Source organism: Tachypleus tridentatus, chromosome 12 (genome assembly GCF_004210375.1).
Source record: "Tachypleus tridentatus isolate NWPU-2018 chromosome 12, ASM421037v1, whole genome shotgun sequence".
NCBI classification, from domain to species: domain Eukaryota; kingdom Metazoa; phylum Arthropoda; class Merostomata; order Xiphosura; family Limulidae; genus Tachypleus; species Tachypleus tridentatus.
In genome coordinates, this window is record NC_134836.1 from 92,145,430 (window position 1) to 92,157,899 (window position 12,470).

A 12,470-nucleotide genomic window follows, 5' to 3' on the forward strand; every position below is an offset into this window, starting at 1 on the left:
TCAAGTTCAACCGGAAGGCAAGTACAGATCTAGACCATCATGTGCTTTCCAGTCTATCCAGACATACACTGCTGGCCGAAATCTTAAGGTCAATGAACATAAAGAATAAATATGCATTTTGCGTTATTAGACTCAACCACTTGTTTGAGTAGAGCTTCGAAAGATAAAAATAAGAAAAGGAAAAAAAACAAAAACTTTTTAGCATTTAATAAGGAAAATGTGAACACTATGAAACCTGCCTAAATACTAGGTGGTCAAAAGTTTAAGACCATACCAAAAAAAAGTCCTAAACATGGTAGGAAATTCCCAACAAGAGATCTCAGTAGTGAGTCGCATGGATGTCATTGCGAATAACTGCAAACATTTGCTTTGACGTGGTCGATATAAGCGTTTGCAGAAGGCTGGCTGGAATGTTATTCCAAGTGGTGAAGATGGTTTCACGAAGATCATGCACTGTTTGGAATTGACGTCCATTTCTATAAATTTCCCTTGCCATTCATCCCCAAACATTTTCAATAGGGTTCAGTTCGGGCGAACACGCTGGATGGTCCAAAAGAATCACGTTCTTCGCCATGAAAATGTCCTTTGCCCTGCGGACATTGTGGATTGCAGCGTTGTCATGCTAAAAGATCCAGTCATTTCCACACAAGTGAGGGCCTTCAGTCAATAAGAATACTCTCTTCAACATGCCAACGTAGCCAGTTGCTGTTTGACGCCCTTGTACAACCTGAAGCTCCATGGAAGGAGAAAGCACCCCAGATCATCATGGAACCTCCTCCACTGTGTTGTGTAGAAAATGTCTCCGGTGGGATATCCTTATCGTGCCAGTAACGTTGGAAGCCATCCGGACCATCCAGGTTAATTTTTTTTCTCATCAGAGAAAAAACCTTCTTCTGCTTTTACATGTCCCATGCTTGGTGCTTCTCAGCAAAGTTTAACCGAGCTGTTTCGTGGTGTGGAAGGAGGCGTGGCCTTTGAAGACGTTTGCGGTTTTTATAGCCTTTCTCTCGTAGATGCCGTCTTATTGTGCTTGAGCTGCATTCTGACAGGAGATGTCAGTGGGAGATGTTGAAAATGCTAATGCTTGAACACAAATCACTAAATTTCGTTACGTGTTTACCGATTAACGCTTCGTTTCAATATGGTCTTAAACTTTTGACCAGCTAGTATTTAGGCTGATTTCATAGTATTCACATTTTCTCTATTAAATGCGAAAAAAGTTTTTCGTTTTTATTTTCCCTTTTCTTATTTTCATCTTTCGAAGCTCTACTCAAATAAGAGATTGAGACTAACAACGAAAAATACATATTTTTTTCTTTATGTTCATCAGCCTTAAGATTTTGGCCAGCAGTGTATGTCCATTCGTGGCAAAAGAAATGCCCTGATGCATATTTTACAATCATCTCCATAATAAAGCACGTGCATAACCTTAGCATTCCGTCATTCTTCTTTCATAGATCACTAATTATGTAAAAATTTCTATCAAAATAACTGATAAAATTATACAGTTATGACAATTAATAATAAATATTCTTAATTATGAGTAACAGCCGAACTGCAAAAAACTTCGTCCTAGGTCATCATTTACAAGTAGTGTTTTGAGCCGTAAACCTAAGAACACCAGAAGAGTTTGGGTCCGTTTAATGATATTACTCATTATGAAATCAGAACTGTCAGGTGTAAAATTTTTGAAACCTGGAGTTGACAGTTACCAATGTATTTATTAGTATTTAAGAAATTTAATGTAATATATTAATATAGCTAAAACTATAAATAAGTAAAATACACATTGAATTATTTAATTCTTATATTGTAAATTACTATAAATTAGAAGACACAACATGCAAACTTCTATCTTAATTTGTACCTGGCAGGTTCTAGCTTGATGTCCACAGAACAACAGCACAGCTTTTACAAATATATGACTGTTTTCATACTTGTTTTACTTTTATCAAACTCAATCCACTATAGCATTTGAAAGTGCCGTTGCTAAAGAAAGTATTCCCACCGGCTAATCTCAAGAAAAGGGGCTTGTAAAGGGTTTGTTTGTTTGTTTGTTTGTTTTAGAGCCAAGCTACATTGAGCTCTCTGCTACATACACGGGAGGGAATCAAATCTAAAATTTTATGATTGTAAGTCAATAAACATTTCGTTTTTAAAGAGGACAAATTAGAGGGAAGATGATTTAGTAAAAGTTAGTAGAGAGTTTAAAGAAAGTCAAATATCTTATATGTAGTTTTAAATCTCTATCGTAAATAAATGCTTATATTAACGTTTGTGTTTGTAAGGTGAGAATAAAGCAAGTTAATGATATTCTATACAAACTGTACTAATTATGTGATATATAAAAGTCAGCAAGGACATCATGAAAACAAATGATACTGCTTAACTTATAATAGACTTGAATAAAATGATACCTTTGGAAGGTAGAATGGTTGCCACCCTCCAGTGACAAAGCAGTATTTTTGCAGACTCACACCGCTAAAAATCGGATTTCGATACCTTTGGTGGGCAGAACACAGAGAGCTCATTGTGTAGCTTTGTGTTTAATTCCAAAGAAACACACAAACAAAAGGAATGGTTATGTTTGTGTTTGATTGTATGGGCCAAAGATGTGAAAATTTAAATTATTTTTTCGTAATAATTCTTATTGATTATTCTATGAAAATAAATGAAACTATCATTATTATACACTCTAGTTAATTGAAACAAATTGTACTTAGTACAAAAACGAAAAGTACCGTATGCAACCTTTCTTAAAATCCATTATATCGAATGGAAATGAATGTCGTCGGTGTTTGGGTAATAAAAGTTCATACCCTGGAGGGTCAGGTTCTCTATGACCTCTTCCTCCTCCCCGTACTTATATTCTTGGCTGATTGATATTTATAACTGTGAATTCTTGGGCTACTCTTTTACCAACGAATAGTGGTACTGACCGTCACATTATAACGTCCCCACGGCTGAAAAGGCGAGCGTGTTTGGTGTGACGATGATTCGAACCTGCGACCCTCGGATTACAAGTCCAATGCCTTATCCAACTGGCCGTGTAACTTTGAAATGGGCAACGAATAAATGTATTTGTTGTTAAGCACAAAGCTACACGATATGTTATCTGTGCTCTACCCATCACGGGTAATGAAATCCGGTTTCTATATCTATTAAGTCCACAAACATGCCTCTGTACCACAGAGAGACTTTTGAAAGTATAACATTAAGAAATATATTTTCGCGATAGGCTGGTTAAACAAGATGTTCGACGAACTTTGTCACTCTTACCATTAAAAATTATAATTAAGGGAAAGGGGCCACTTTTTAAAAGAAAAACAATAATAACCATCAGTGCAACATATATTATTTTTCGACAGCTTTTTATAAATTAGTCCACTATTTGTTAGTAGAGGAATAATAGAGTTCAATCAGCAATTGAAAAAAACTTTTCAGTTCCAGAAATCTCCCAACATAACGCTTCATCTCGGTTGTAAACAGAACTGTCTTAGCAAATTGCAGAGTCATTATATATACATATATATATTTGTAGTGACTTCCCCAGCAAAATATCTGAAAATGGTAAGATACGAGAGACGCTTCATTTTCACAATAGAAATTATTTCTCGTTAATAGTGTTTACCATCAAAATTTTTTACTAATTTTCTTTGTTATAAAATGGACCTACCTAATATTCTTTGAAGAAACTAAAACAACCTAAAAATACCGCAATAACTGATAAAAATGCATGCGTAATATTGCGAATCCAATTGAATACGCGTTTTACAGTAATATCTAGTATAATAATTTGAGCATTGATGAAAAAGTTGTTTCAAACCTTACTATCTAACCCCTAAAAATCCCTAGTAAAGAAAAACAAAACAAGCCCGATAAAATACCCCATGTAAATAATTGTTTGTTTGAAGTTAAGCACAAAATTATACAATGGGCTATCTGTATTCTGCCCACCACGTGTATCGAAACCCTGTTTCTAAATTTGTAAGTCCACAGATATCCTGCTGTGCCACTAGTAAATGTAGAAAGAAATAGATGCGACAAATGTCACATGCTTTATAAATAAGACACAAACAACACCAGTCACATGTGTGACGACATAGAAAAATAAATGTTATACTGTACTTACCAGTCCTATTACCATTAAGTGAGGCTGAAATGAAATCAAAGTGTCATTGGTAAATTATTTTAACACGAAGTACTTTTTTTATTAAACATGTTTGAAAATACGATACGTTTTTTTAAGTTAGTTTGTTAAAGGACTGATTATTAAATGATGCAATTTGCATATTTCCAAATATTAGTTGATGATTAGTTGGCGGTTGGTGGTGATAACTAGCAGCCTTCCCTCTAGTCTAACTCTGCTAAATTAGGGGCGGCTAGCGCGGATAGCTCTCGAGTAGTTTTGGGCGAAATTCAAAACAAACCAAACAAATGTTATTATTGTATTAACTTTTACGATAATCATAGTCATTATATTTACGTATTTCCCCATTTTGCATTAAAGAATAAAGGTTTTGTTTATAGCAGTAACATTTGATTATACAATATTACGGAACTAGTAATTTCGTTTTTAATTTTTCTTTGCTGACAGATAGAACTGGTATTTAAAGCTGGACAGATTAAAGACAGACAGATGGAGAAAAGTACCCGTATTTAAGCATAAAGTGTTTTAAGATAATCGAATTACATTTAAAAGTTATATAGCATTTAAGTTTTACGGTACTATACATCTTTGATTACAAATCATTTTTTTAAGATATTAATAATTACCGAAATAACTAATATAAATTGTTTATGAATACATCTAACAGAATGTTGCAACCTTAGATGTGTTTTACAAAGCTATCTGAGCTAAGTAATGACTTGTATCTCAAAAAGCCTTTAATTTGGTCTGTCGTTTGCGAAACATATCAGCATATAACAATGTGAAAATTGTTTAAGCGAACTTGATCTACCTGAAAAATAACTAAGTAACAGACATGTATATTATGAGTAACAATAAGGAATAGAAAACCGATATTATAAAACATTAATGTTAATTAATTGTAAGAAAATCACACATTTCAAAGACTACCAGTCTTCATTCTCAAGGGCCTGCAGGTGTCTTTAGCAGCGATGACCTGCATTACAACTAATCGACAAAACAAGGTTTGAGATACGACTACTAGCTGTTAGAAATTCCTGCTTAAATAAAACTGAGTATTGAATATATGAATATTATTCAATGGTATGATATATTTGTAACTTATAAGAAAAACTGAATCGAAATCTTTAATAATTTTCATTGCCCTTTATTATAAATACAAGTGTATTTTTAAAGGTTTTTCTGCTTCAGCAATACAACAAAGTATAATTACGATAAAGATGTTAGAGTATAATTTCTAGAAAGATTGTGGCTTTATATTACACAATATGGTTTTCATCATTTTTCGTTTGTTTCGTACATATGCATTTCCTAAATCTTGTGTTAATTTATCACTAATACTTTGAACGCAAGAAACAACATCAAAGTATGGAAACAACTAATTAGTTTTACTGTGTGTGTGATGGATTTTTTAAAAATCATAAATCGTTTATAATCGTTTGCATGGAAAAAAGGGTTTTGTGCAAACTGTTTCTAACTTCACTGTAATCTTAGTTCTTTAAAATCATTTATAATAGAAACCAAACAAGTTTCAGTGAAGACCTTATTGTACACAGTTTATATATCTAACACAAACAAAGAACAGAAATAAATGACTATGAAAGTTTAACACCTCCTATAAATTAATACAAAAAATAACAACAAAAACAGCTATACATTTCTTAATTATTTTTAATGAGATAAAACACAAAGAAATACTTATGTGCATAACTAATTTGTCTTTTTTCTGTATAGCAGTTATTATCTGTATACTGAGTTTATGTTTTTGGTGTAAAGAATATGACAATATAAAGTAAATGTCACACAAGTAATAATTGCTCTACTAGTCAGTTTTTTTCTCATTGATATTTAGGTATAATATATGAATAGATACAGATTAGTTGCATCATGGAATGGTCATACCCATAAGTAGATTTTTTATAACAAACTCCAAGATCTTATCTGTGCACATCAGTAGAAATTATAATTTCAAGAAAGAAAAAAGGAAAACAAATTTATCATCTTAAGAATCATTTTACTTACTGCAAGTGAACAAAAAATACATTTTTTACAACAACTGTTTTGAATATATATTATATATATATTTTTTTCTATTTACTTACATTATTAATATCACAAAAATTTTAAAGTAAGACATAGTCTTTAATAAGTATTAAGTTGTTGCCCTATTTGGGAATTACTTAAATCTGATATTTGGATTGAAAATAAATAGTACATCTCCAATGGTTTAAGTGTTTATAACATGAATAAAGAAGGGAAAAAAATATCAATAATAATTTTAAGGAACATGGTCATAAAATAGTTTCTTTAAAATGCCAACAAAACTGTGCATGTATTCTGTAACAACCCACTATATACTGTATCTTAGAATTAAATTATATCAATTTGTTGTTTGGGAGTGTTTTTTGTCTTAAGTGCAGTTAATGTCTTAAGATATTTTTATGTTTTTTTTACTTTTAACAAAATATTAGATAATCCACATTTATACTTCATACCTTTGTATTGTATCTTAATTGTATAGAATTGTTTAATTAAACCACTAGGATCCACCAGCATGCTATAAAAATAACTATGAAATTTGATTAAATACCCAAAAAACAAACAACAACAAAAAATACTACTGTTACCAGGTATTGAGTGGGGCTACTTGGGTTGCCTTTTAAAATGGGCTCAATTATAAAACATACAAAAAAATGAATGCAGAATTTAATCAACATAAAGTTAATAGAGAAGAAGTAGATAAAGTAATTTAGGAAACTAAACAGAGACAGCAAACTAATACAACTAGCAATATACTAAAAATGTACAACAGTGAAATGTATAAATGTACAATAAAAATGACTTTTATTTGTCATACACAGTACAAAATATTGCACTGAATATTTTTTCCAGGAGACATAATATTGTTAAGTTTAACTAAATAAATCTTAATGTATCGTATAAAGACTGAAATACCAACAATGATTTATTAATAATTAGGGACATTTGCTTGACTGCATAGAGAGCTTAGCTTTTAAAGTTTTTAGAAGCAAAATATTTAGTAAAAATAACTACAGACCATGGATATTCAAGTCTTTGTTTAATTTTTTGTTATTTATCATTTAAACAATCATTAATTAAAACAGTTGTTTCATTTTAAGAGAACATTAATGAAGTATTTATTTGATTTAGTCTTATGGATTATTTTTATCAACGGAAAAATTAAATATGGAAAATACTTACTCAATTCATAACACCACAAAGCAATCAATATATACGAAAAATGAAACAAATACAAAAAACTGAGTTAAATAGATCTTTAAAAAAATCTATAGTTTTCACACCTTATAAATAGACTGATGAAATATTTAATGCAGATATCTGTACATTTATAAACTTTCTCATTTAATTCATGAAACTATCTTACCTACATATAGTTCTATAATGAAAAATGTCAGTGTTTGTTATCACCAAGTTTACTTAATGGCCAAAGGTATTACAGAATACTGGGAAATCATATATAATGCCAATCTATTTGTTAACCAAATTAAAAGCAATTAAAATTTGCCCATTATTTCAGTACCAATGATTACAAAGTTAGACTGAGTTGAAATAACTATAAATGTAAATTAATTACCTTATTTAGTGCAAGGTTCTAAACATTCTTTAGCATATTCAATATGGTCATAAAAACACAAACAGAACATATTATGCATTAAAAATCCTTTATCTTCTACAATATTTTATGCAATTATAATTGACTATATTTACTGTCTTATTATACAAGGTATTTTTCATTCCCAAACCATCTCCAACTGGTACAGTGGTTAGCACATTTCATAACACATCTTTGATAATTTTTATTCACCTACAATACTTAATAGCATTGAATGTACATTTTTACTCTCTCATTCACACAGACATTCAAATGGGACATTATAACTATGATGCTTAATAAACAATATTTCTTTTATCTTTACAGTTAGAACTATCCATGTTAATTAGAAAAACATGTAAAGCTCTTGCTGTGATTTTGATATAATAAACTAATAAATAGGTCATAATTTGTAGTTAAATATACCAATTAGTTAGCTATAACACATTTAAATGCATCTGAACACGTCTCTTACTTAGTAAAGGTTTATTTATCTTTTCATTACTTTTCTTAATACACATATGTAGAGATCTTGACCACACAAAATAAGAATTAATACTTATGCAACCTTGGCTGTTTAAAAATACAATAATTATTTCTTTAACACAATATTTTCATAATCGTTCAGTATGTCTTTATTATTCAACCTTTATGTTTCACTACTGCACTTTATCAAATCTAGTTATGAGAAATACATTTGTTTGATTTTAAATCTACACTAAGACATGAAAATCACACAGATATACAATACTGTAGCTGTAACATAAATATTTTACATGAAGGTTGACAAAAACCTTGGAGCAAATGCCTATATTAAACTTTTAAATATTTTCAACCAGATATTCAGTTTTATTCACAAGAAAATATAATGAAGACAGCTGAGAACATTAAAAGTACAGACAATCAATAAATTCTTGATTTTTCCATATTACTGGGATATCGGGATTATAGAGAGAAGAAAATATATGAAATACATAAAGCAAATTCATTCTCGTAAGTTTCCCATAAAATGTAAGGTATTGGCTTCTGCACTGACATTGCTTTCTTGACCTATAACCTCAACCCCTTTGAGAAGTCATACACAGGACTCAGTGCTTTGGAGAACTCTTGAGTAGGAGCAGGTGGGAAAAAGTTCTTGGATCACACATATCTTCAAAACACATAAAATGAGCCAATGGGTGACCATATTGGGGCCACTGTAAACTGGCCATTAGCTTGTCCACAAAGCTGACAAATGACAAATTGGAAGGACTACCTTGACTCTCCTTTATTTAGGGGAAGTTTTAATGGAAGAGGAACCTACCCCTGAGCGGTGAAAGTGAACATTTTGCCATTTTCCATCTACTTTACGCCAAACTCTGGTTTCTTTCGTTTGCTCAGTATAGACAGTCCCTGACCTGTAACCAACAGAAGTGTCAACTGTGAATGTTTATAAATTAAAATAGGTTTTGAGGTTCACAAGGGTTATATTAGTAGAAATATTTTCAAACGAGTCCTAAATAATCTATTGAAAATTTATAATTATAGCTTCTATACTAAATTAACACTTGTTGTTTACCATGTTTAATGATTATTTTACAGAACTAATTAATGGCTTAAAATTTATTGATCACATGTTTGTTAGTCACTTGAGCTGCAGATTTAATTTAACACAGAATGTTAATTCCAAAATGATTTCTGAATGAAACCTTTATCAATGTAAAATAGATGAAACTGTATGTTTGATAAATGTCAAGAAATACTTTGAAACATACAAAACTAATAATGCAAAATCTTAAGGCATGTGTCTCTTAGTGGAAAAGGTATACCGTAAATATCTTCAAATATATTGGAACAATATGCTTATAAATTTTCTTCCTAAATTTACATATAAGCAGAAATATATTGCTATCAAATACAATTGTATTTATGATGAAACATGCAAAGACATCTTTTCATTTTTAATGGATCAAAATGTTAAGAAACACTTTTCTTTACTTAGGGTGTTCACCCCCAGACCTTTAACTCCCAACACCATTGTGATACTAGTGTCTTATAAACTGAAGTTGTAAATACAGTATGAAATGAAAACTTCCTGATTTTTACAGTTGTTCAAGTGACACTGACTACAGCCACACATCAGTCTCTTTCATAGTCTGTAAAAAAGTTTTAAGACATCTTAATTATAGAATATTGGCTGGAGTATCCATCTGTTGAATGGGTGAAATAAAAACGAGTTTGTAACAAAGTTAGGAAATTGTGCATCTGTTTTTGTTTTTTTTTCTTAACATAATATATACATAAACATTAAAAATGAAATTAAAATACATAAAGGAATCAATACTGAAAAGAATGATATGCTGTTCTAACAATAGTTGTCACATGGTTCACTCTGTATCATTGTGTTAGGTTGTGCTGATTTTGTAGTTTTCTTTAAAATAAAATTAAAAGTTACTTAGAGCAATATGAAAAAAAAATACAAAAGTGATGTTAGGATTACTACAAAAGTAAGGAATGAAATGTAAATAAATGAGTTGAACTGCTTTTAAACGAAGCAAATGGAATAAACCAGTATCGACTAATCTAAGAGCAAGCTCCAGGATATGGACATATCTCTGCTCCATGTTACAGTTACAATGTAATTATTTTCCATACATAAGATCGAGTAGGGTACAATGTAACTATATCAAGTAAGTTTCAATCCAACTGTACCTGGATGATTTACATATTGCTAAAATTTACCACAGCTATACCTAGTTTTCTTGCTCAGACTGATGTTCTTTCACCATCTTAACCCATTTTCTTTTGTATTTTTGCTGCTTTTTCTATCTGGTGACATAAGAACTTGAATTCATCAACTAACAAGGATTGTAAGCACTCTACGTAGTACTTATATACACTACTTCTTACCATTGTATCTTTCATTTCAAGGCAGTGACTTTTTAATTATTGTCAGCATTAGCTCTTTTCTAGTGGCTGGAATTTAAATATTCTGCAAAAAGTTAATTTTTCAATCCTGGTTTCTCAAGCTGTATGTTACTGTATTAATGGTATCTCTACCTAAGACAAGTTAAAAATTACGTTTAAATTGGTGTAAATCATTATTGTTTTTCTTACTGTAGTGAGAAGGCTTCTGACTTATTCCAGGATACATGTGAGCCATGATGGCAATTCATGTAATTGCTGTGACTGCAACCATATTTGTGAAAGCTAAGTTGGTAAACTTGGTTTGCTCACTGTAACTAATCTGTGGCTGCTTATGAATTCATTATTCAATGAGGAGTGTCTATTGTGCTGAATAATTATTTCTACAGCTAACTGTACTGATTCCTCTATTGGTCTCAGCAAATACATGGTTGGCCACATTTATTTATTTTTGTAGCTCTCCACCTCTATGCCTTCAAATTGAGCTAATGCTACCTAAATTGACTGATGAATCAGACATATACAGCATAAAGTTCTAGAAATCTGTGTAGTGCAGGGAAACACTCAATATTCAAAAGAGGACATCTCTGAGTTAATCAAAATTCCTCTGATCTTATCCTCAGCTCAGCTAGCTCTCTTCTTCTCTGCTAAAGGTCTTTTTAAGGTGCACAGACATGTGTTGAATAATATTTCACAAAGAGCCCAAGAGGCAAAATAATTCAGAAGAATCAAAGAAACAAGCCAGTTATCTCTTCTACAATAATTAGATCTTGGTTGATGACACCAAAATGTGTTTGACTGATATTATTTATGATAACTCAAAGTCACTCAATAACCACAAAAAATAAGTCTCATGAACCTAATATACAAAAAAGGGCAAGTGTAACATGTAGCTATTTGTTGCAGGTTAAATGAAAGTGATGCAGTAAAAAATGGGCCCAGCATGACCAGGTGGTTAAGACATTCTACTCACAATTTGAATCCCTGGTTTGAATCCCTGTCACACCAAACATAACTGTCCTTTCAGCCATGAGGGCATTATAATGTGATGGTCAATCCCAGTATTCATTGGTAAAAGAGTAGCTCAAGAGTTGGGAATGGGTGGTGATGACTAGCTGCCTTCCCTCTAGTCTCACACTGCTACATTAGGGATGGCTTGTACAAATAACCCACATGCAAATTTGCATGAAATTCTAAAACAAACACACAGAAGTCAAAATGAAATGGTTTATTTGAAGGAAAAGATAAGTACACAAAACTGTTGTAAAGAAGGACTACTACAAAATAAAAGGAGTTAAAATCTATGTTTAAGTAAAGTTAAAACAGTATATGAGCAGGCGAGGATTGTGATGAAAGAAGAACTGGTCTTTGCCAACAAAGTCTTGATGCTCTCAGTATATGAAATAAACTGTAAAAATTGGGATGAATTTAATTTGAGAATTCCAAAACTATATTCAGAGTACACATCCTCTCTGTAGCTTTGACCAATCAGATAATAGGCACCAGAATTCAGAAAAAAACATCACTTAATAATGTAACAGTCATTAGGTGTCCTGTATAAATCAGGTCAAACAGAACACAAAACAACTATCCAATAAAACAGTTGATTATTTGGGGTTGCTGCCCCATATGAACCCACCCAAGGATCACTGATGTTTAAATTAAGAGTACATAAATATAAAACCAATACATAATGAAGTAAAAGATAAAAATGTTTTCAGTGTGCAGATTCACCAGAGTTCATTATTTTCACATTTAGAATAATCACATTTTTAAGTTGAG

At 31.4% G+C, this 12,470-nt stretch overlaps 1 protein-coding gene across 6 annotated transcripts in view; it reads right to left on the reverse strand.

The window, feature by feature from the left end:
• Positions 1-4,645: 4,645 nt before the first annotated feature.
• The window catches only part of LOC143233996 (calcium/calmodulin-dependent protein kinase type II delta chain-like), a 159,032-nt gene continuing 151,207 nt past the window's right edge, over positions 4,646-12,470 (reverse strand). For all 6 annotated transcript variants that reach the window (XM_076470979.1, XM_076470977.1, XM_076470981.1 and 3 more), the window contains one exon: positions 4,646-9,181. In XM_076470979.1, the coding sequence (XP_076327094.1) occupies positions 9,052-9,181 (130 nt within the window). In that variant the 3' untranslated portion in view covers positions 4,646-9,051. The remainder of the gene's footprint in view (positions 9,182-12,470) is intronic.